Genomic DNA, 26,555 nt, shown 5'->3' on the forward strand with positions numbered 1-26,555 from the left:
TTTTTATGTTTTCTATAATATAATGTCTATGTTATATAATATAGACATTATAAAAATGAAACCAATGAACACTCTGAAGTTGAAAAGAATAATTGATATTTAAAATGTACTGCAAGGGCTGGGCACAGTGGTTCATGCCTGTAATCCCAGCACTTTGGGAGGCCCAGGCAGGCAGATCACCTGAGGCCAGGAGTTGGAGACCAGCCTGGCCAACATGGTGAAACCCTCTCTCTACTAAAAATACAAAAATTAGCTGGGCATGGTGGCGTGCATCTGTAATCCCAGCTACTCAGGAGGCTGAGGTGGGAGAACTGCTTGAACCAGGGAGACAGAGGTTGCAATGAGCCGAGATCGCACCGGTGCACTCCAGCCTGGGTGACAGAGCAAGACTCTGTCTCAACCAGAAAAAAAAAAATTACTACAAGGCTTCAGCAGACAATTTGAGCTGGCAGGATAAATAATCAGCAACCTTGAAGATATTTCTGTAGACATTATGCAATCTGAAAACAGAGAGAGAAAGAAGGTATAAAAATGGACAGAACCTCAGAGAACTATGGTACACCAAAAAGCACACCAGCATACACCTAAAGGAAGAGTACCAGAAGGAGAAAGCAGCAGAAAAAAAAAATCTGAATGGCTAATACCTTCTTTCTCTATGCTGGAGGAAAAATTAATCTACACATGCAAGTAGCTCAATGAACTCCAAGTAGGATAACCAAAAAGAGATCCTAACACAGACATACCATACTAAAAATGTTAAAAAGAGAAAGAGAAACTCTTCAAAGCAGTAAGAGAAAAGTGACCCATCACACACAGAGGAACCCCAATAACATTGACAGCTAACTTCTCATCAGACACAATAGAGGACAAAGGCAGTGGGATGGCATTCAACATGCTTAAGAAAAGAAACCAATAACTAAGAACTGTATATCCAGCAAAAACATTTTCAAAACTGAAAGCAATATAAAGACATTCACAGAAAACAAAATATCTCATGTTAGCATGAGAGAATCTCATGCTAACAGTCCTGCATCACAAGAAATAATAAAGAAAAATTCTCTGGCTGAAAGCACGTGGGACTAGGTGGTAATTCAAGTCCACATGAAAGAAAAAATCAGCTCATTTGAAGATAATGTAATAACAAAATAATGGAGTAATAATACTAATATAATAATGTAATAATAAAATACAATATAAATGCATTTTTACTCCCTTTTTCTCACAACAAACTTTGAAAAGCAATCATAAAACAATATGTATATAATTGTATTGTTGGGACCATAACATATATACATTTAACATATGACAATAACAAACCAAAAGAAATGTTTTGGAGCAAGACTGTACTGGAGTGAGGAAATACAAAATGGTAACTTAAATGCACAGAAACAAACAAACAGAACCAGTAATGATACATAACATGGTTTATAAGAAACTTAATAAATATACTTGTTCTCTCACTTCTCTTACCTTCTTTAGAAGACATAAAATTTCATTAATAATTATAACAATGTGCTGCTGAATTTGTAACATGTATAGAAGTAAAATTTATAACAATACAGCATAAAAAGAGGGAAGAAGAAGCAAAGCTATCTAGAAAAAGCACTTATAGTGTTTATTGTAATTAAGTTACTATAAATATGAAGTAGATTCTGATAATTTAATATATATAGATTAATCCCTAGAGAATACATTGAGAAAATAACAACAAAATACAGTAGAAAATCATTAAGGGAATTAAAATGTTACACTGGAAAGCATTAACTTAATATAAGACAAAGCAGTACAGGAGCAATAGGGGAACAAAAAAGACATGAGATATATAGAAAATCAAAATAAGGTGAATCAAGCCATATCACTAATATTGTTAAATGTAGATGGATGAAACAATCCAATCAAAAGGCACAGACTGCCAGAATGAAATTAAAAAAAAAAAGATCCAGCTATATGCTGTCTACAAGAGACACATATTATAGATAGAAAAAGACAGAAATCACTTTAGAGGAAAAAGAAGAGAAAATATATCACGGAAACAAGAACCACAGGAAATACGGAATGGCTATACTAATATCAGATAAAATAAATATTACAAAATTACTAGAGAGAGAATTTTTATAATGATAAAGAAACAATGTATCAAGAAAACATAACAACTATAAATATATGTGCAGCTAACAACAGATCCCTAAAACACATGAAGTAAAAACTGACAGAACTGAAGGGAAAAAATAGATAATTCAATAATAATAATTGGAGACTTCAATATCTCAATTTCAATAATGGATGGAACAACTAGAAAAAGATCAATAGAGAAATAGAAGTCTTAAACAGCACAATAAACTAACAAGTTTTAGCAAACATCTATAGAACACTCCACCACCAACAGCAAAATAGTCTTCTCAGATGCACACAGAACATTCTCTAGGATAGAGCATATGTTAGGCCATAAGATGTGTCTCAACATATTTTTTTTCCCAGATAAGGTCTTACTCTGTCACCTAGGCTTCAGTGCAATGGCACAATCTCGGCTCACTGCAACCTCCACCTCGCAGGACTCGAGTGATCCTCCCACCTCACCCTCCAGAGTAGCTGTGACTGCAGGCGTGCACCACCACACTCAGCTAATTTTTTGTATTTTTGGTAGAAATAGAGTTTTGCCGTGTTGCCCAGACTGGTCGTGAAGTCTCAACATATTTAAAATAGCTGAATCATACAACATATGTTCTCCAATTACAGTGGAATGAAACTATAAATCATTTACAGAAGGAAATTTGGGAAATTCACAAATACGTGAAAAATTAAACATCACATTGCAAAATAACCAATAAGTCAAGGAAAAAAATCACAAAGGAAATCAGAAAATTATTTGATACAAATGAAAATGAAACCAAACATACCAAAACCTATGGGATAAAACAAAACATATCAAAGCTTATGGAATGAAGCGATTTAAAATCTTTTCTTTTTGAAAATATAGGCATTTACAGCTATAATTTGAAAAATTTCAAATCACTAATATAACTTTGTATCATAAGATACTGAAAAGGTAAGAACACACCAAACCTAAAGCAAGCAGAAGAAAAGAAATACTATAGATTCTAGGGAATTGAGAGTTGAAAAAGAATGAATAAAATCAATGAAAACAAAAATTGAATCTTTGAAGAGATCAACAAAATTGATAAAACAGAACTTATACTGAACGAAAAAGAGAAAAGACTCAATTATTAAAATCAGGAATGAAAGAGGGGACATAAATACTATCCTTTAACAATAAATTGAATTATAAGGTAATGCTATGAACAGCTGTATGCCAATAAACTGGATAACTTGGAAAGAACACACAAGTTACCAGAAAGACAATAAACTACTGAAATTAACTCAGACAGAAATAAAAAATTGAATTGAACTATAAAAAGTAAAGTGATAGAATAAATAATTTTAACTTACCACAGAGAAAAGCCCAGGCCCATATGTTTCTCTAGTAAATTACACCAAAAATTTAAAAAGAATTAACACCAAGCTTTCACAAACTCTTTAAAAAAATAGAAGAGGAGAGAATATGTCTCAACACATTCTGTGGGACTAGTGTTACTCTAATACCAAATTCAAACAAAGACATCACAAGAAAACTACAGACCAATGTCTCCTATGAATATAGATACAGCTGGAGGCCATTATTCTAAGCAAATTAACCCAGGAACAGAAAACCAAATATTGCATGTCCTTACTTTTAAGTGAGAGCTAAACACTGAGTACACTTAGACACAAAGAGAGGAACAATAGATACCAGGGCCTACTTGAGGGTGGAGAGTGGGAGGAGGATGAGGGTTGAAAAACTACTTGTCAGATACTATGCCCAGTACCTGGGTCATGAAATCATTTGTACACCAAACCCCAGTGACATGCAATTTACCCATCTAACAAACCTGCGCATGCACACTTGAACCTTAAATAAAATTTGCGAAAGAAAGAAAAAGAAATAAAATGCATCCAAATTGAAAAAGAGAAAGTCAAACTGTCTCTGTTTGCAGATGACATTGTCTTATATGTACAAAACCCTAAAAATTCCATCAAAAATATCTTAGAAATATTTAATGAATTTAGTAAAGTTGCAGGACACAAACATCAACATACAAAAGTCAATAGTGTTTCGATACACCACTGACAAACTAGCTGAAAAGGAAATCAAGAAAGTAATTCCATTTATAGCAGCTACAAAAACAAACAAACAAACAAAAGAATAAATTTAACCAAGGAAGTAAAATAAAAACAATAAAACTCTGAAGAAATTGAAGAACACACAAAAGAGGAAAGTCATCACATGCTCATAGATTGAAAGAATTAATATTGTTAAAATGTCCACACTACCCAAAGCAATCTACAGATTCAATGCAATCCCTGTCAAAATACCAATAACATTCTTCATAGAAATAGAAAAAAAAAATTGTGAAATGTGTATGAAACTACAGAAGACCCTGAACAGCCGAAGCAATACTGAGCAAAAAGGACAATGCTGGAGGCATGACACTACATGACTTTAAATTATACTAGAAAGTTATAGTAACCACAACAGCATGATATTGATATGAAAACAGATACACAGACCAATGGAACAGAGTAGAGAACCCAGAAAAAAAAATCTGTGTACTTACATCTAACTGATTTTCAACAAAGGCACTAAGAATATATATTGGGAAAAGGGCAACCTCTTCAATAATTTATGCTGAGAAAATTGGATAGCCACATGCAGAAGAATAAAACTGTACCCTTAGCCCTCATGTGCAAAAATCAACTCAAAATTAAAGACTTAAACATAAGACCTGAAACTATGAAAATACTAGAAGAAAATCTAAGCAATCCAGCAATATATAAAAAAAGATTATACACCATGACTAAGTAGCATTTGTCAAGAGAATGCGACGTTGGCTTAATACCTGGGAGTAAATTAATGTAAAACCCTATATCAATAGAATAAAGAGGTAGAGTGTGGTGACTTAAACCTGTAATCCCAGCATCTGGGAGGCCAAGGCAGGAGGACCTCCTGAGCCCAGGAGTTTGAGACCAGCCTGGGCAACATAGTGAGACCCCATCTCTACAATAAAAAATAAAATTATCTGGGCATAGTGATGCACACCTGTGGTCCCAGCTATTCAAGAGGCTGAGGTGGGGGGATTGCTTGAGCCCAGGAAGCTGAAGCTTCAGTGAGCCATGATCATGCCACTGCACTCTACCCTGGGCAACAAAAGGAAACCCTGTCTCAAAAAATAATAATAATAAATAAAAAACAAAGAGAAAAAACACAATTATCTCAAGAAATGCAGAATAATTATGACAAAGTCCAACATTCATTCATTTTTTTTAAACACTCATCAAACTAGGAATAAGAGAACTTCCTCAATCTGATAAAAGACACCTAGGAAAAACCTAGAGCTAACATATTTAATAGTGAAAGGCTGGGCAGAGAGCAGTGGCTCACACCTGTTATCCCAACACTTTGGGAGGTCGAGGCAGTACATCACTTGAACCCGGGAGTCCAAGACCAGCCTGCGAGACATAGCAAGACCCCGTCTCTACAAAGAATTTAAAAATTAGTCAGGCGTAGTGATCCTTGCCTATAGTTCTTCCTACTTGGAAGGCTGAAGTGGAAGGTTTCCTCAAGCCCCAGGAGGTTGAGGGTGCAGTGAGCTCTGATCATGCCACTGCATCCCAACCTGAATGACAGTGAGACCTTGTCTCAAAAAATAATAAAAAGAATGAAAGACTGAATGCTTTCCCCTGAGATCAAAAACAAGATAAAGGAGCTCATTATAGCCACTTGTAGTTCACATTTTACTGGAGATTCTAGACAAGGAAGTTAGGCAGGAAAAGGAAATAAAATTCATCAACACTGAATAGTAAGAAATAAAGGTATCTATTTACAGATAACATAAGCATGTTGTATTAATCCATTTGTGTTGCTGTAAAGGAATGTCTGAGACTGGGTAACATAAAAAAGAAGTTTATCTGGCTTACAGTTCTGCAGGTTGTACAGACAGCATAGTGCTGGCTTCTGCTTCTGGCAAGGGCCTCAGGAAGCTTAGAATCATGGTGGAAGGTGAAGGGAAACCAGTGTGTCACATGGCAAGAGAGGGAGCAAGAGAGAGAGGTGGAAGTGCCAGACTCTTTTAAGCAAACAGATGTCATGTGACCTGATTATCACAGGGAGGGTACTGAGCCATTCATGAGAGATCTGCTCCCATAATCCAAACACCTCCCACCAGGCTCCACCTCCAACATTGGGGATTACATTTCAACATGAGATTGTGGGGAACACACATCCAAACTCTATCATTTGTGTATAGAAAATCTTGAGGGATACTCTGAAAAACTATTAGAACTTAAAAATGAATTCAACAAGACTGCAGCATACAAGATCAACATTGAAAAATTAACCGGCCGGGCACAGTAGCTCATGCCTGTCATCCCAGCACTCCGGGAGGCCAAAGCGGGTAGATGACTTGAGGTCAGGAGTTTGAGACCAGACTGGCCAACATGGTGAAACCCCATCTCCACTAAAAATACAAAAATTAGCCAGGCATGGGGCATGCACCTGTAATCCCAGCTACTCAGGAGGCTGAGGCAGGAGAATTGCTTGAACGTGGGAGGCGGAGGTTGCAGTGAGCCGGGATTGTGCCACTGCACTCCAGTCTGGCCGACAGAGACTCCATTGCAAAACAAACAAACAAACAAATTACCTTTTTATACAGCAGCAATGAAAAATCCAAAAATGAAAAAAATTCAATTTACAATAATATCAAAAGAGTAAAATACTTATAAATAAATTTAACAAAATAAGTTCAAAACTTACAATCTAAAGGCTTCAAATTAGCACTGAAAGAATTTAAAGACCTAAACAAACGGAAAAATAGCCAATGTTTATGAATTGAAAAACAATATTGTCCATACGGAAATACTCCCTGAAATTCATCTACAGGTTTAATACAATCCCTAAAAAAATCCCAGCCGGCTTGTTTGCAGATATTGATAAGCTGATGCTAAAATTCACAATGAAATTCAAGGTGCCAAGAATTGTCAAAACAATCTAGAGAAAGAAAAAATAAATAAAAGATTCGCACTTCCTGCTTTCAAAACTAGCTACAAAGCAACAGTAGTCAAGACTGTGTATCATTTGATTAAAGATAACTTTATAGACAAGTAAAATAGAATCCAGAAATAAACCCAGTCCTAATGGATCTCATGACATGTAGGTCTCTAAAACCCTCACTAATAATTTTTCAAGACTACTGGATTAAATAGAAGTCTCAGTCAAAGCTGCATGTATGCAAATTCTGGCACTTTAAATGGGTTCTCTCCTTAAGTACATAAACCAAAAAGCATGGGAACAACTGGATTAAGAAAGCAAGTGTTCTTTTTTAACCCCCTCTAACTGGCATTAAGTCACCAATCATTGTCAAACACACATCACTTGCTTAATTATTTTGTGTGCACATGTGTATATCTTTATAACTTCATAAACATATAAATGAGAGGGAGATGCAGATTTAATGTACACACGTATAGCAATAAATACAAAAGCTTCCAGAAGATTGTAGAATGCTATACTAATGCTAAAATGATCTCTTTTTTATTTTTTTCATTTGCTTAAGTCACAAAAAAACAAACTGAAGGAGGCGGATGCAAAGCATAGATCCTTACCTAAAAGCAGAAATATTCACAGACCATTTTGTTCAACAATGTAATTGTTTAATAATACCTTGCTTCAGCTTCATATTCTCATATTAGTATAATTATCTTTCATAAATCTTATGGTGTATTTATACATAAAATCATTTTTACATGTTCATGAAGTTTTTTATTGAAGTAATTTTTCATAAATAGTCTACTACGCACCATTCACACCAATATGCTTCATTTCAATATTGCTTTAATGAGTTGGAGTTGGCCTATTATACTCTTAGAACATACTGTGCCACTTTCAGCAAAAACAAACCACAAAAATAAGTATTTTTGCCTCTAGAGTATCTGGCAATGAGCTCAAATAGTTCGTCAACCTTCAAGCTGTTTTGTCAGTTAATCTTCCACTTAGCAAAGTCTCAGCCATGAGGCATCAGCTGAAGTGGCCATCAGCCCAATGTCACACTGGCCTCTGGTTGTCTTTTCATAGTTCTTCCATACCTTCAACCTAATTTATTTGCCTCCAACATTAATAATGCCTGCCAGGCTAGTAGGCCCATGCTAATTTGCATTCTCTTTAATGGCACTTTTTTACGGCCTCCAGCTTTGCATAATGGCACTTTTCTAAAGCTGCCTCTTCCAAAAGGAAGAGAATGGTCACTCCTATGGGAATGTGCTACTCTTATTTGGTTATTTCAGCAACAAAATGGATTCTTATCTTCATGATGAGCCCCTAAAATAAGAGTAGGCTTCAGGATTCATTTCATCTGGGACTCCTCCCTTGGTTTTTGAAAGAAAGTATCTTTATTTCACTGGCTTCTCTGTTCCCAGATTACAAGAGATGCCCTGCCTGAACTCATTTATACTACCCTCCAAAGGCTGTGTCTACACTGACCAAATGCAGCAAAAAGCAATGGTCATTTATAGAAACAGGTCACAATTGGTCAAAGTAATGCAACTAACTGCTAATGACACAAATGCCAACATTCTAAAAGAAGCAAGATTCTTTGGCCTCTTAAAAATTTTGCATAATGTATGTACCACATAGCAGTCTACAAGGGGGTAGAAATTAAAATACATTTAAGGTCTTCATTTTTCTTATTTGAAAAAAGAAAACCTGAATCTTTTCTCCAGCGTCTTTTTTTATTTCCCTTAAAACATCATACTTCTGTGTAAATCTTCAATGTAAAAACCATTCAAAATAACTTGGGCATCTAAATCTTTAAGAGGGGAAAAAAGACCTGCAGAGTTCACCTTGAAAGAGTGACTTTTATTAAATTTTTCAAAGGTGTTTTTTAAAAACCAGCTAATATGTTGGATCTTGATATCTCCAGATAGTTACTTCAGGTCTCCATTCCACTTAGCTTGTATAGACATAGCCACAGAAAAGAGAAAGGTTTCTAGAGATTTGTCTGAGAATTTAGTAGACACTAAAATATATCAGACAGGCCAAATATCCCAGTTGATTTTAAATGCCCGCTCCAATACTGTCTAGCTGTGAAGATTTAGCAGGTTCTGTATCTTGTCCAGTTCTCTGTTTTCTCATCTTTAACTGGGGTTTCAAAACATTTACCTCAGAGGTGCAAAGAGGAGCTGGTACGATTCCTTCTGAAACTATTCCAATCAATAGAAAAAGAGGGAATCCTCCCTAACTCTTTTTATGAGGCCAGCATCATCCTGATACCAAAGCCTGGCAGAGACACACACACAAAAAAGAGAATTTTAGACCAATATCCCTGATGAACATCAATGCAAAAATCCTCAATAAAATACTGGCAAACCGGATTCAGCAGCACATCAAAAAACTTATCCACCACAATCAAGTTGGCTTCATCCCTGGGATGCAAGGCTGGTTCAACATTCGCAAATCAATAAACGTAATCCATCATATAAACAGAAACAAAGACAAAAACCACATGATTATCTCAGTAGATGCAGAAAAGGCCTTCAACAAAATTCAACAGCCCTTCATGCTAAAAACTCTCAATAAACTAGGTATTGATGGAATGTATCTCAAAATAATAAGGGCTATTTATGACAAACCCACAGCCAATATCATACTGAATGAGCAAAACCTGGAAGTATTCCCTTTGAAAACTGGCACAAGACAGGGATGCCCTCTCTCACCACTCCTATTCAACATAGTGTTGAAAGTTCTGGCCACGGCAATCAAGCAGGGGAAAGAAATAAAGCGTGTTCAATTAGGAAAAGAGGAAGTCAAATTGTCCCTGTTTGCAGATGACATGATTGTATATTTAGAAAACCCCATCGTCTCAGCCCAAAATCTCCTTATAAGCAACTTCAGCAAAGTCTCAGGATACAAAATCAATGTGCAAAAATCACAAGCATTCCTATACACCATTAACAGACAAACACAGAGCCAAATCATGAATGAACTCCCATTCACAATTGCTTCAAAGAGAATAAAATACCTAGGAATCCAACTTACAAGGGATGTGAAGGACCTTTTCAAGGAGAACTACAAACCACTGCTCAACGAAATAAAAGAGGACACAAACAAATGGAAGAACATTCCATGCTCATGGATAGGAAGAATCAATATCGTGAAAATGGCCATATTGCCCATGGTAATTTATAGATTCAATGCCATCCCCATCAAGCTACCAATAACTTTCTTCACAGAATTGGAAAAAACTACTTTAAAGTTCATGTGGAACCAAGAAAGAGCCCGCATTGCCAAGTCAATCCTAAGCCAAAAGAACAAAGCTGGCGGCATCACACTACCTGACTTCAAACTATACTACAAGGCTACAGTAACCAAAACAGCATGGTACTGGTACCAAAACAGAGATATAGACCAATGGAACAGAACAGAGTCCTCAGAAATAATACCACATATCTACAACCATCTGATCTTTGACAAACCTGACAAAAACAAGAAATGGGGAAAGGATTCTCTATTTAACAAATGGTGCTAGGAAAACTGGCTAACCATATGTAGAAAGCTGAAATTGGATCCCTTCCCTATACCTTATACAAAAGTTCATTTAAGATGGATTAAAGACTTAAATGTTAGACCTAAAACCATCAAAACCCTAGAAGAAAATCTAGGCAATACCGTTCAGGACATAGGCATGGGCAAGGACTTCATGACTAAAACACCAAAAGCAATGGCAACAAAAGCCAAAATGGACAAATGGGATCTGATTAAACCAAAGGGCTTCCGCACAGCAAAAGAAACTACCATCAGAGTGAACAGGCAACCTATAGAATGGGAGAAAATTTTTGCAATCTACCCATCTGACAAAGGGCTAATATCCAGAATCTATAAAGAACTGAAACAAATTTACAAGAAAAAAGTCAAACAACCCCATCAAAAAGTGGGCAAAGGACATGAATAGACACTTCTCAAAAGAAGACATTTATGCAGCCAACAGACACATGAAAAAATGCCATCCCATTACTGGGTATATACTCAAAGCATCATTATAAATGATGCTGCTCTAAAGACACATGCACACGTATGTTTATTGCAGCACTATTCACAACAGCAAAGACTTGGAAGTATCCCACATGTCCATTATTGATAGACTGGATTAAGAAAATGTGGCACATATATACCATGGAATACTATGCAGCCATAAAAAGGATGAGTTCATGTCCTTTGTAGGGACATGGATGCAGCTGGAAACCAACATTCTGAGCAAACTATTGCAAGGACAGAAAACCAAACACCACATGTTCTCACTCATAGGTGGGAATTGAACAATGAGAACACTTGGACACAGGGTGGGGAACATCACACACCAGGGCCTGTCGTGGGGTGAGGGGAGAGGAGAGGGATAGCATTAGGAGATATACCTAATGTAAATGACGAGTTGATGGGTGCAGCACACCAACATGGTACATGTATACATATGTAATAAATCTGCATGTTGTGCACATGTACCCTAGAACTTAAAGTATATATATATAAAAGTCTACCTCAGAGGGTTGTTGTGAGAATTAAATGAGAAAATACATAATATGCTCCTTGCACAGGACCTGGCTCAGTAGGCACCCCAAAATACTAATAGATCTTCATGGAAAATCACGCCAAGTTACCTGGGTCAAACTACCTAAGTCTTGAAGTTCTTCACTTTTGTATGTCAATTAAGAAACGTTACGTGGTCAGTGGAGGAATCATAATACTTACGAATATAGCAAACTACTAACGTTCCTTCACATGCACTCAGGTATAACACAACATCCAATGTTTAAGCACTGCATATGATCAGATAGTATGGTCTACAAGATAATTCATTCAGTGAAGTTTTCATGACTAATTTTAGGGCTCAGTATATGGTCTATTTTCAAAAGTGTTCCATATGCACTTAAGAAGAGTGTGTCTTCTTCCAATTGGGTGCAAATATATATATGTGGGCGTGTGTGTGTGTGTGTGTGTACATGTGTATTTTAGATGTATATGTGTGTGTATATATATACCCATTATATTGAGCTTGTTAATCATGTTGTTCAAATCCTCTGTATCCTTATCCATTTTTTGTTCATTTTACCTATCAATTTCTGAAAAATAAATCAGATTTTATAATTTCTGCTTTTAGTTCTGCCAACTTTTGCTTTATACGTTTCAAACTTATGGTATTAAGCATATACAAGTTTAGAATTGTTATCTGAAAAAAAAACTGAACTGTTAATCATTACACAGTGATCCTGTTTATCCCCAACAATGGTTCTGCCTTAAAGTCTGTTTTGTCTGATATCAATATAGCCACATCAGTTTACTTCTGGCTAGTGTTTGCATAGTGTACCTATTCCAATCCTTTTTGTGTGCTTTATGTTCTTATGTTTTACTTTTGTCTCTTATACACAGCATATAGCTGGATTTTTATTTTCATCCATTGTGATAATCTAGGTCTTCACTGGTGAGTTTAGTCAACTCCTATTTATTGTACTCCTATTTATTGTAATAACTGAAGAGTTGGCTGCCATGATCAAAGAGCCCTTTTAAAATTTCTGGGTTGTATGATGTAACTTGGTCACCCTAGTCAATTTCTAAATACTCTTTGCTTGTATTGACTCTCCTGTAGTAAGTTAGCAAAAACCCAAGGATCTTTATGAGTAAATTGAAGCTAATACTATACTGAAGATTTGTAGTTATTAGCACTGTTATGGGAGAAAGTCAATTAATGCAAGGAATGGTGCACACAGGCCTAATCCATTTGCTGTAAATCAATACATTGCCCATTTCAATTGTTCTGTATTCGTACAGAATAGTGCATGGAACCGATTCATTAGAACTAAACTCTTCACAAGAAACAGACCAATTCTCTCAGACTCACTAGGGCATCTCTGCTAGTAAAATTTAAAAAGCAATCAAACTGAATAAGAAGTACTCTTTGCAGACACTTACATTGGGGAAGAACATGATTCTTGACAATTCAGAGTAGATGAAGTGCAAATTATTCTCTTATAATATAACTCAGAATTGAAGCTTAAATTGTGACTGAAAAAGAGCCCACAGTTTAATCAGAAAAATACATTTATTGATAATTCCCATGAGCTCCTATTTGATACATTTATATCATAGGATAACAAGTTCAAAACTATTGCCAAGTTATAAATATGGAATTTATGCACAATTTGCATGTATTAAATTTTATTTTGAATCTGCATGTGTGCCTATATTTGAATATTTATAATATTCCAGAAAAAGCACAGTGGAATGTGCAAGACAGATTTATTTAGTGTAATGCTCTGAAATGTGTCAACGTCTTCAACACAGTTTTTAGAGGCAAAATGGCAGAAATAACAAATGGGATGCAATAAGACCAACTGAATAATCTGCAAAGTTCAATACCCAGTAAAATGAGAAGAGCTCTTTTGCCAACAAATATTTTACTAAAGTTTAGACAAATATTTACGTAAGCTTACAAGGACACTGTTTTAGAGGACATATATCATTAAGTGAATTATTCATTATCCTTTAATGGAAAAGGGGAAATTCCCATCCATACATTTCTTTTTAAACTCGGTGACTAAATACCTCATTTCGTGTGTCACAGAACGTCAATATTAGCTTTTCAACTGTGAAGCACGTTCTTTACACTGTCAAAACAACTTGTACCTATGGTGTAGTTTCAGTGGAGTTTCAACAATAAGATTATGCACCTCACTATATGTGTGTAGAGTGGTCCTTCAGATACTGGAATAGTTGGACAATGACATTTCTAATCAACTGTATTTATGGTTAACTGGGGGTAATACTCTTATGCAGTGAAACTTCTCTAGTAGGGGGCTGCTTAGCAAAGTGAACTCTCCTTTTCTGCTGGACGAGAGTAACACATACACTAACTGACCTAAGCTCTCAGTTATGGATGTTTAAAACTATAGCCCTTTACCAACCCCAAGATTTTAACTTTTCCAGCCAGGCCATCAGCCCTGGTGTTAACTCACTAAGAAAGAAGCTCATGGAGATCAAAGTCCAGACTATCTCGGATGGCTCTGGCTGAGCAGAATAAGCCTTATATTTCCAACTGTACCACTATTAACTTCCTGTTCCATATAATTTATAAATTAAAATTTGTAGTTAATAAATGAGGAAGAAACAATAGCAATTCACTCAAGTAGCTCTATACCGTACTGGTATAAAAAGATTTCCACGCATTGTGTGGGAATATGATAACAGCCAGTTATTGAAAATCAGCAGGCAATGTCTGACTCATCACCTCTGCCTTTCAGTTTGAGGGTTTATTTGGGCTGAGGTTACTCTTCTCATTAAGGACTCCCAGGATATCAAGAAGCTAATGAAATAACCAGCCAGGAACCAAAAAAGTAGACCTGTGTGTAATTAATCACAGCTTAGTAAAACATTATTTTAAAAATTGTTAATGCTTATTGTTATTATATAAATAATGTAGACTAATAAAGAAAATTCAAAACCTTCAGAAAAGCAGAATAAGAAAACAAATCATTAATAGATCTATTAATATTCTAGTATTTTTTTCTTCCAGTCTCTGTCTTTTATGCTTAGATTTGTGAGGGGTAGGAGATGATTTCTCTCACTCTCTTTTTTTCTTTAACATAATTGTAGTCATACTGGGTCCATAATTTTCTGTCTCTTTTTCTCTTAGCATTAAATCACTAGCAATTTTCCATGCTCTATCAAAGGACATTTAAGTGGTTTTGTAATAATCCTTCAAGTGGATGTACTGAGATTTCTTGAACCATTCTTCTCCATGTAGATGTTCAGATTGTTTCCAATTTGTTGCACTTATAATAACTCCAGTTAGCCTCCTAGTATATGTTCTTATAGCATCCTGTACTTCCCCCCCATGGCACTTCATACAATTTTAAGTAATTGATAATTTGTTTTCTGTCTATCTTTCCCACTCCTATGAAGGCAGGGACCACATCTACCTGGTTCTTCCCCGTAACCTCAGCACATAGCACAGGGAGAGCAGATACTCAATAAATATTTGCTGAATAAATGAATAAATGAGTGAATGAATGAAAGCATGTATAAAAGTATGTTTTTCTGCAAAATCCCAGAAAAGAAATTATGGGTCATAGAAATAAATATTTTTATATTCTGTGTTTATACTATTTATTTCCAAAAAGATCATTCAAGTTACATTCCCATCAACAATGTATGAGATTTTTGATATTTACCATGCCCTTGTCAACACTGTCTACTTTTTTTGTTTGGTGGTGATATATGTTGGGTTTTGCTTTGTTTGTTTGTTTGTTTTAATCAGGGTTAGACAGGCAAAAAAAGTATTCTATGTTTAAATGTGCATTTCTTTAGTACCAGTGAAATAAAACAGTTTTTCCATATCTGCAAACTAGCTGGGGGTCCTATGTTGTATACTGTCTGGTCATGTCCTTTGATTCTCTAATCAATTCATAAGAGTTTTTTGTACAGTAAAGATTTCACCTTTGTGTCCGTTGTAATTGTGCACATTTTTACCAGTTTGAAACCTTTTCATTTTGGCCTTTTTTGACAGATCACCGTATTTTATTTTTATGTAATCGTAACTACTGATCTTTTTTGCTTTATTCAAACATCCTTTTCCTTGGCTAAGAGTCCTGTATGTGAATTGCAGCTATCATTTAAATAACAATGCCAATTGTGAATTCAGATTAACTAGGTTCACAGATTCCCACATAAAATGTACGACTGAGCCCAAACCTGCCCCAGAGCCCCAGTTGTCACCTCCTTATAAGGCCTGTCCACTAGAAATCTAGGCAACAGGAATCAGTCATGACTCCTTAGTACCCTCCAGCCCAAACTAGATCCCCTTCTCAACCTCTCTGTTTTGATGGCAGGTACCACCTACATTCCAGACTAGATATCAGGGAGATAGCTTTACCTAGACTTCGACCTTTATTTACTTTCATGGTTTGTTTTCTTTTCTTTTTTTTTTTTTCTTTTGCACTCTTTCCATCCAAGAGCTTCTCATACTTACTGGGGTTGCTCATTGCCATTCAAGTCCTCTGCAGTGGAGCCCAACCCCATTCTACTTCCCTAACCATTATTTCTCCAAACATGAACCTTTTGGGTCTGGCCAGACCTGCCTAGGTGAGGTTGCTGGACCTCAAAAGGTCATGAGGACTCCATGCCCACCCACAATGCCTCCTTTCTAATTAATACAACTCTCCTACTCCCAGAGGCCTTCTCAAAAGATGTCTATTTTTTCTGACCTGTTCCTCATACTTTAGAAAGGAAAGGGCCCTGGAAATCATCTCTTTTAAATTTCCCATTTTATAGATAAGACACTAAGACCAAGGGAGGGGAAAGAGCTTGTCCAAAATCTAAACTTCCTCTCCCAGCACCTGTCTACACTACACAGTCCAGCACTTCATATGCTAATCTTTATGGACTTGAGGCTGAAGATGGTTATCTTGGCTTTTTTGGTTTCATCTTGGCTCTAATCTCCCCCTAGCTGCTAGCACTATGCCAGAGACACTATAGTTACTCCATCTGCTTTGCCGATTAGACCCAAACTACAACATAACAAATGGACTTTTCTCTATTTTTTGTATATTCTGGTAAATGTATGACATTTTAAAGACATTACTGATTTTCAAATTGTTTTCAAACAAAATTCATTTTTAATTAAATATCTAAAGTACCAAATTATTCTGTTCTACCATAAGCTCTGTGAGACAGAGAATGATGTCTCGTCCCTGGAATATAATGAACAGTTTCACAAAATCTTGTTTAATGAATGACAGAAAAAAAGGGATGGCTATTCTTTTAATGTCATTTCATACTACCTCAGTTGATGACTGATATCCATAAAAGACAAGCTCTAGCATTTTAATTGCCACACAGCACAGATCTAAAATTATTATTAAGTGATATTAATTCTGAATAGCCTTTTGTACTACCTGAGAACTTACAGCTTTGTCAGGACTCCAACACCATGTTTGACATCCATGCAAAGATGCTAATTAATACTACCGGCATTCTACAGATATTGTAATGGTAGATTTCGCCCCCTCTTCTATGAAATAGGTAAGATGGTACCACAGCTCTCAAAGACAGCTGAAGAAATGTATCCTCAGCTAAGTAAAGCTGAGAGCCCAACAGCTAAAAGCCTGATGAACCACACAACTAGTACTGACTATTGGCTGTAACAGTCCATTCTGCTTAATGCCTCAGCCTATACCACAAGCCTGTTGTGTCATTTTGCCTCACTGCAAAATCAAGGAAGAGAAAGAGGGAAAGCGTGGGCTTGTGAGGCATGATCAGGTAGACACACTCTATAGTTACAGCTCTTTCAAAATAGAGCCACCTTTTAAAAACAAATGGAAAGAGAAAGCTTTTCCCACAATTTAAAAAAAAAAAATAGAATGACCGAAAAAAGCTTTTCTCCATCTAAACAAACACTGTTTAGTTCTTTCCCATCAATGATATCCTGCTGGATTGAAGATGATAATTAATTACCCTTCGAGATGCCTCAGCCTACTCCCATCCTGCTCAGCTTTGCAGGGATTCCCAACATGGCGATGAAAGTCCCCTCTGCAATCTAGCCACAAGACCTACCCCTGGTGAATAAAACACCTCAGGGATGTGGAAATCTGCTCTTCTCCCAACGGGTGTGGTAATCCTGGCTCAATCACTCATCCAAACTGAAAATTTTTAGAGATGCTAAAAGTCTAGGGTACAACGTGAATATGATCAGATTCTTTGACTTGTATAGCCATGGACCCTGACCTCTCAACCCCATTCTGTGCATGCTGGCCAGCATGATACCTAGTGATGAAGAAGGGGGCTAGTGCTATTTCTTTGAGCCCAGTTCTGAATTCCCCCTACAGAACAAATGGCACACTAGAGTTGGCTACAAACAGAGGAAATTTGACCTGAGAAAAGCCTGCAGAATTTGGGACTTTTAACAGCTTGTGAGCAACAATGTTTGGATACACTTTCAAAGATGGTCTCAGAAATTCTAAAATGAGCAAGACCCTTCGTTGACTGCAAACAACATACTGGCAGATGGATGAAATCCAATTTCTGATTTTTAAAAAGAAATATTATTCTTAATAAACAGCTTGAGCTTTTCACCAGCCAAGCACTCTCTCTCTCTCTCTTTGTCCTCTCCAGGCAACGTGATCACAGTCGTTTCTATTCAGCAGTTATATATCACCCAAGCACTTAACCATCCGCGGAGGCACAGAAGCATCCCAAAGGTAGCACTGGAAGCAGGATTCAGAGTCTTGGCTTGCAGCCACAATAGCCTCTGATACCCCCCCCCCCCCCGTAATGTGGATGAATGGCTGAGTTGAGTCAGTAGGTGGTTCCTGTCGCAGCTGAAGACTCCTACTGCAGCTCATCCAACCAGGCCTCAGCCCGCTCCCATCCTGCTCAGCTTTGCAGGGATTCCCAACATGGCAATGAAAGACCCCTCTGCAATCTAGCCACAAGACCTACCCCCAGTGAATAGAAAGCCTTAGGGATGTAGAAATCCTTTCTTCTCGCAAGGGGTGTGGTAACCCTGGCCCAAAAACTCATCCAAACTCACATGTTGTAAAATGACTGACAATGATAATGATGTAGGTGATAACAACAGCCAACATGTATTGACTGTTCATTCACTTTGTGGGAATGACTAACATGAAAGACCTTACTGTGTTTTTGCAAAAAACCCTTGTTCATCAAGGTGCAGTCAACAGAGCAAGGGTTGTGGAGTCAGACAGAACTGCAGTCAGACAGATGCCTGCTGTGCCGCGAAAAAAACTCAGTGACCGGGGTAAGCCCTTTAGCCTTTTTGGGCTTCATTCTCATCTGATAAATGGGGATACTTTTGTCCACTCTGGCCTCTTGCTGAAGATTGTGTAAGTTTACAGAGGAATACCAGAGATAAGGGATATGAATGCTTATCACAAACCGGAGTGCACTCTCCACACAGGATCTGGTCAAGGGTCACATGGCCGGTTAGTGGCTGGCCTAGAACTAAGGCCCACCTGTCTGAACTCCCAGGTCACCCAGGTCAGAAAGGTGGAACTGTTGCTCCCCTCAGTTGGGAGGAGCACAGAGACCACCAGCTGTCATGGAGAGGCTGTTTGACACAGGAACACCCAAAAGCTGACTCTCCCATTTCCAGACACCAGTTTCTTACCCCCACATTTCACCACTGGTGCAACTGCCTTTACCTCTAAATTTTCTCCTAGCACAGACACATACAACAGTCATATACACACACTCTCTCATTCTCATACACACATGCACACCTTAGTTCTTACAGATTATCAGAACTCACAGAACTGGTCCTGCAACCCCTAGGGATCTGTCAACATCCAGGGAAATTCTGGAACCCCTAGGCTATCCCTGTTCTTCAAGGTGAATATTTCTGGAGGTGGGCAGGAATGAATGAAATAAAAAGGTACCCTTGAGGTAGCAATGCATTTCTCTAGCAAATTTTATTTCCTTTTTGCAAATACTGTAAAATCCAGTAACTGTGACTTTTTAGAACCTGGTTTTTCTTTGATTAGACTAGATGGCACTGTGGCATCACCCTTTTAATAACCAACAAAATCCTATGTCATTTCAAATAATTTTGCTTCAATTTGGGACAATCCAAGAGGCTTTGAGGGGTCCTGGTTATCTTCTGGAGAATTCGGGAAGGAATCTGCCAGAGGACAGTAGCCACCAAACAGATAATCTAGACCACATCAGTAATGTGTGTTTATAGACAACATACCCTGACCTACATGTTCAAAAGGATCAGTAAAGGCGCATGTGTCCCATGGAACTCCAGACAAGGCCATGGCTTTCATGGTGACCACGACCTTGTTTTCACTTCTGTGCTATAGTCATGGCTGTGGAATTCTACTTTTGCCCAGAAGAGCTTTTTAAATATTACCACCTCTCACTACACCTACAAGGTCTGTCAGTATGACAAATTCTTTTCAATATTGCCAAATTGTTTGGGAACTTCTTAAACACCAGAATATTGTTGTGACAATGACTTAGACAATTGTACCAATGGATTGAGGTCCTGGGGCTAAGGTTTTCTTGAGGTGAAGAAAACAATCTGTTAGTATTGTAAAGGAAATACAAGTTTGGCAGATTCTGCCACAATTCCAGCATTTGAGAAAGGACACTGTAAACTGAGAGAAGAGAGAGTGAAGAGGAGAGGCAGGGGGTGATGTTCCCCCTAAATCTCAATGGTAATCTGAAAGTCAAGGCTCTAGGGCTCTATTTGCTGCAGATGGACAGAAAAATCCACACTGGTTGTTGCATTCTGACAGTCAACTGCAAAGCATCCCCTTGTCCAGGGTAACAAGTGCACCCGGGGGGATGGGGGCGGGACACAGACATGTCCTTGCCGGCCCAGTGACCCTATCCAGAGGCCTCCAGGCCATGAAACTCACCTTGTGCACTTCCTAGACTCTCTCCTTCAGCCCAGATTTCTTTTAAGGAGACTTGCGAAACAGTAGCCCTGGCTGGACCAACTGCACCCCATGGCACTCACTTCCCCCACCCCACCATCACCCACTTTACAGTACTCCATGACCTCCAGCAACTGGACATCGCGTCTGAAGGAAGGAAAATACCCTTGCTTCTGGCTACAGATTATTAATAAATCAGTTTTTACCGCATCAGCCCAGGCTCACAGAAAATGGGCTGGCAGCGCCCCATGCCGGGACTCGGGCTCGGGCTTTTTAAGTATTTTTTGTAAGTCAGGAGAGGCTCCTGGTGGCTGAACCCCACATTGGGTCCAGGGCACCATCCCAACCCGCCCTTCGGTCCGCGGGGTGACCCCGGCACTCCTAAAGAGCCACGGATGCCTCTCATGCAGCCAGTAGTGAGAGGCAAGCCTGGGAACCATGAGCTCTCCTTGGGTGTCGGAAAATAGCGACAGAGGGACACCCAGTAGCCCGGGGAGAGCAGAGCTAGAGCGGGGAAGGAGGGAGGTGATAAAAGTCTGGCAAGAAGAGAGAAACAGAAAGGGTAAGAGAGCAAAAGAAGAAAAGCGAAAGAGGGGAATGGAAAGAAGGAAACAGCGAGCAAACAGGAGCAGACAAGATCTGGGGCACAAGAGAGAAAGAGGGAGAACAAGGCAAATAGGCGAAGCGAGAAAAAAGGGGGAGGGAAGAATGCGGGCGCCGAAAGGAGGAAGAGAGCGCTAAAAGGAGACTTCGGAACCCGGGTGCAGAGTAGAGGAAAGGAGGTATCAAGAGACGCTGCACCCGGAGCGCGGCTCTTTAGGGCTCTCCAGTGCGGAGACTGAGTGTGATGCCCCGTCCCAGCGGCCAGCGAGGCGCTTGTTCCGGGCCTCTCGGCTGCCTCCCCCCTCCCGCTCTTCCAACCATCACGCAGGCCACCCTGCGGACAGACAGACGGTCAGTCCGGGGCCGGAGCGGAAAGCCTTTCTGAGGCCACCACAGCGCCGCGAACGTGTGCTACTGGGTGCCCAGCACCTGCCCAGTCGGGGTGCAAACGCCCGGGCGCCAGGGTGCCTGCTAGGTCCCCGGCTTGGGGCAGCCGCGCCTCCCAGTCCTCCTAGGCCCGAGTCCCGCTCGACTACGGGAGCGCACTCACCTGGACGGTCTCAGCCTGGCGTCGCGCTTGCCGTCCACCACGGAGGGCACACAGCTGGTGAGCTCAGTCCAGTCGGCGTGCAACCCGCAGCTCCAGCCCGTGGAGAACCTGGAGAAGAGCCAGGTCTCCCGCTTACCCGGTCGGTGGCAAGTGCATTTCTTCTGACCCACGCGGCACTCGCACGGCTGCTCCAGCTGGATGTTGCGCACCAAGTGGCGGCCGAAAGTGGTGCCCCCGGTCTTCTGGATGTGCAGGAACACGATCAGGTCATCGCCTTTGATGTCGAAGTCTACCTTGCGCAGGAGGTCGCCGCGGGTGAAATTGTAGCGGGGCACGAACCTGGCGGAACTCTCATCCTCCGAGCGGTACGGGTCCGGCACCGGGGAGGTGAACGCCTGCAGGCGGAGGAGCTGGCATTCTGTGCCGGGGCACACGTATTGGAGGACGATCACGGCAAATAGGAAGAGCATCACCAAAGCTAGCAGTAGCTTGTTGGATTTCTCATCCATGTTCCCGACGCTGGGGGAAACCCAAGCTCGTTACGTCAATCCCGCAGCTCAGCCCGCGCTCCCCGTGCCCCCGCACCGCCCCCTCCCCCTGGAGCCGCCGCTGCGCCCCTCTCCCCCTCCCCTCCGCACCGAGTACTCCACGGCGGCGGCGGCTGCGGCGGCGGCTCCCTTCCCCGCTTCCTTCCTTCCCGGCAGGCTCAGCGCTGTGGCTTCTGCGGCACACACACACCCCCACCCCGACTCCTTCCCGCGGGCCGCTCGCCCCCTCCCCCCGCCGGAGCTCTTCGGAGCTCCTCAGAGCCCCTCCGCGGGGTTTCGTCCCAGTGGGACCCCTCCGGGCCCAGTCGCCCCACTCCTCCCTCAACTCACGCCCCCATTCCGGGCCCCCGTGTGTCTCGCTCCACTCTCGGTGGCTCCCATCCCCATCCCGCTTTGCCCGCCGGACTCTCCGGGCTCTTCTGCCCCCATCCCTTTTGGAGCGCACACCTCTGTCCGGGTTTCTCCCCGCAAGCCCCGAAGCCCTCCTTTCGCCCGCGCCCGCGCCCGCTTGCCCACCCGGGAGGCGGCCTCGAGGGAGCTCGGAGCCGGGCGCTCAGAGTTCCCCTGGAGGAAGGAGCCCGCCCGCAGCCCGACTTGCTAGCGGAGACGCTGCCCTGACGGTGCCAGTGGAACAGTGGCGACGGAGCCGCGGCGTGGCCAAATGCGCGCCGCGCCCCTCCGGAGACCCCAGCCTGGCCACCAATGGCCAGCTGGAACTTTGCGCCCTTCTCTACCCACCGCGGCTGCCTTCCCTCCCCGTACAGCACCTTTGCACCCTGGCCTGGGAACGCGAACCCCGCTTTCACCTAGAACGTACCTGGCCAGGGGGCCGAAAATCTTGGAGAAGATCGCACCGAGCACGTGCTTCAGCGAGTGGCCCAGGGCGGCCAGGCCCCGAGTGAGCAGGACCCGGCAGAGGGAGCCCAGGTCCCAGCGTCGCCTGAGGACGTGCATCCGCCTGCGGCGGCCCCGGGACAGCAGCGCGAAAAGCGGGGCGCACGCGGCTCCCGCCAGGGAAGAAGACGCCTTTCGGGGCTTGTCCAGGAGCGGCTGGGAGTGGAATCCGTGAGACACACCCCTAGGAGGGCCCGCGCGAACTGAGGCGGCGACCGACCCTGGCCGGCTCGCTGCCAATTCGGCCTCTACTCTGGAATGCTGGCGGGGACAGGTGGTGCGGGCGGGCGCTCCTCGCTCCGGTTGCCGCGGCGGCTCGAACGCCCGGACTGCACACGCAGGCAGTGCCATTCCCCCCTTCAGGCAACTCAGGGTACTAAGGATCACGAGCGAGCTTGAATTTATATAATAATGCCTCACGCCTAAGAGCTCGAGCCACTTCACAAGCAGAGAACCTGGGTTTTCTCTTTTCTTGGAGTACGGAGGTCACTCCGCTTAGCGCATCACTCCACTTTGGCTCGTAATTTCAACCTCTCCTAAAATAGCAAAGGCGCAAATTGGAGCTTTTCCGTCTCTCTTTGCCAATTTCCATTCTCCAGCGGAAGCGGGGGCATTTTCTGAAAAGGTAAGTCAGCATGATAGAAAGACAGCATGACCAAAAAGCATTACAGAATGAGAATCTGACCTTTTTTAGAGCACAGACTGTCTTCTTGCTGAATCCTGTGTACCAAACCCTGTGCCTGCAGGAGGGCTTGACTCACAAAAGGTTTGTTGAATGAGTGGATACATAGCTAAAACCTCAGAGTGAGACCATCTAATCCAAGGTAATGTGTCACATGAGGAAACTGAGGCCCAGAGAGGGGTAGGGACGTGCCCAAGGTCACACAGTAGAGCCCCAGGGTTTGAACCCAAGAAACCCGGCACCATCCACCTATTTCCTGATACTAACACCACCTTCTCTAATAAATAGGCACGGATCTTCCTCAAGCTCCAGTGTCCGAAAGGCTCTTTTCTGTTGCAGGACCAGGGATGCAGGGATTAACAGGGAAAGAATGGATGTTCCTTCAGGAAAAGGACCCTGGGAACTCAGGACTCAGTCTGTCCCCATCTGATTAACCAAAGAGGCTTGCTGTACATCAGGACACTGGTGTTTCCGTGACTCAGTGTGCAACTCCCTCCAGTCCCATTGCTGCAGAAGGGGCACCGGTTGGCAGCAGTGTTTCTGAGCAGTGCTGTTGGCACTGGGGCCACTGAGTGAGAGGATGCGGACCATGAGCTGAGTCCTGGGGTGGGGGCATGTCCCTCCTGGAGACAGGCTCTCCCAGTATCTCCCTCGCTGAGCTCTGCTCCATCCCTTTCCTGTTCTATCTATGCCATGAAGCGGCAAGCCTAAGAATAGTCTAGAAGTCCTGGGAAATCTGTCACTTCCTTGCTGGGCAACCCTGGAATAATCACTTGCCCCTCCTGAGCCTCAGTTTTCTTGTCTGTAAGATAGGACCAATTATGTCCTCTGTTTTGACCAACTAAGTCACCATGGGGATGAAATGTAGAAACCTTTAGGCCACTCCAAATGTGAGTCTGTGTTTACCTGTTGCTCTAAGCTCAATGTGCCAACTGTGTCACAGGCCAAACAAGGAACAGGCCCTTCTCCGGCAATTTTGCAGCTGTGCACCCTGTCCTTACCACCCCCTAGAATTCCCAACCCTGGCTAGACTTCTACGTGCCCCAAACATACTGGGGACAGTGAGGGACCCTTTGTCCAGCTGCAGACATAAAGGATAGTGGATTTTTTTGGAATCTTGAATTTCTAGCCCTTCAGCCATCTCCTGTCCTGAGGCTCCAGGAACACTCTGAAAACCCAATGAACTTGTACGAAGAAGCCAGATGCAGTAATTTACAAGGTAGACCTCTCAACTTCCCCAAGAGCTCCTCTGGTGCCCAGGCTGGTAGGCCTGGGCCTGCTCCCCCTGAGGGCAGCTTAGGGTGTGAGCCAGGGTAGAGGGAAGCTATGGAGGTGGTCCCGCAGCTCAGCTTGCCAACTGCCCCTGCCTTCTGCTTGGCCACTCACTGTGGTCAACCTCTTTAGCCTACCCAATAGGTGGCTCTCCTCATGCTGCTGCATAAAGATTCCCTGCCATTACACCACCTTTGTATGTAATGGCATTCACTGGGTCCCTAGGAAAATATTTCTGAAACAGGTGGGTCACAGATTCAAGCCCTCAGCAGCTAAACTATGGAGTTTCTACTGTAAGAGGGATTAGTGGCATTGGAACACAAGAAAGTTCCTTTGGTGGAGAGAAGTGGGAGGTGGTAAACAGTACGGGGAAAAGTCAGGTTTTACTCATTTGAGTTGTGATAAGGAACGTGTCCACACACATGCACACACACCCACAGTCCAACCTTCAAAGAAAGGGCCAGTGAGGTTGGTAGTTGCAGAGCAAGAGGGACACGGTGGGGCTGTAAAGTTCAGTTTCTGAGATATAATCTGTCTCTGGGATTTTTGCATTTAGAAGCCCTTCCTCCGCCCCCTCATGCTGTGAGGAACAAAGAAATGAATCTCTCATACAGGAATTCATATGTCAGGGCTCCTGGAAGTATAAGAAAACAGTCTTTGTGGGGAGCAGGGAGTCCCACAAAACTCAGAAGATCCCTCCAGGATTGAAGAGGCTTTTTTTCCGAGAAGCAGGGAATTTTTCCTACGTGTTTCCCAAGAGCCACGTTCTCCTGAGGCCAGGGCTGGGCCTTAGCTGCGTGTTGAAGAGGCTTCTTGTAATCTCAGCTGGTCTCTGCTCCCAGGAGCTGGTTCCTCTCAGGCAGTGAATGACAAAGGCTCAAATGCTCTAGATTTTGGCCTTTTGGGGAGAGACTGGGGGTGGGAGGCAAAAAAAAAAAAAAAAAAAAAAGGAAGAGAACTGACCGAACTGTCAAGACTTTGGTTTTCCATCTCCTTATTTCTAACACCAACTGGAGTTGCTGTGTATACATATATTTGGGATTCAGTACCTGGAAGGCGAGGAGAACTCTGTCATCTGAGCAGGGCTTCTGGTTGTCTCTATGGTGTGGTATGATTTTCATTATTTTCCCAGAACCGTCCTTCTGTGGTTTCCAATGAAAAGGTTGATGATTCTGGGAGCGTAAAGGTCAGCCTGGCTTGCATACTAAGCAGCACGAGGCCAGACATGCATTTGGTTCCTGTAATCTGAGACAACAGTGGGAGGTAGTTGCAAGAGCACTGGCCTGGGAGTCCAGAGACCTGGGCTCATGTCTTGACTCTGACACTAATGAGACCCTATATATTATGACCCTGAGGAAGCCACTTGCTCACTTTTGGGCTCGACTTCCCTATCTGAGAGACAGCAAGGTTGACTTTGTGATTCAAGGGGCACTTTCCTGATCTGACATTCCTTGTCACGTGTTTACCTTTACTG

At 41.8% G+C, this 26,555-nt stretch overlaps 1 protein-coding gene across 2 annotated transcripts in view; it reads right to left on the bottom strand.

Annotated features, from left to right (window-relative positions):
• HS6ST2 (heparan sulfate 6-O-sulfotransferase 2) overlaps positions 1-26,280 on the bottom strand; it is a 372,545-nt gene extending 346,265 nt beyond the window's left edge. The window contains exons 1-3 of one of the 2 annotated variants that reach the window (XM_011958256.1): positions 26,131-26,280; positions 23,051-23,744; positions 21,686-22,204 (exon numbers count right to left, since the gene is read on the bottom strand). In XM_011958256.1, the coding sequence (XP_011813646.1) occupies positions 21,686-22,204; positions 23,051-23,478 (947 nt within the window). In that variant the 5' untranslated portion in view covers positions 23,479-23,744; positions 26,131-26,280. Of the gene's footprint in view, positions 1-21,685; positions 22,205-23,050; positions 23,789-26,130 lie in introns of those variants that run through there. The other variant, XM_011958257.1, reaches the window with a different exon arrangement.
• Between the last annotated feature and the right edge of the window lie 275 nt (positions 26,281-26,555).

Source organism: Colobus angolensis, unplaced genomic scaffold (assembly GCF_000951035.1).
Source record: "Colobus angolensis palliatus isolate OR3802 unplaced genomic scaffold, Cang.pa_1.0 Scaffold463, whole genome shotgun sequence".
In the NCBI taxonomy this organism is placed as follows: Eukaryota; Metazoa; Chordata; class Mammalia; order Primates; family Cercopithecidae; genus Colobus; species Colobus angolensis.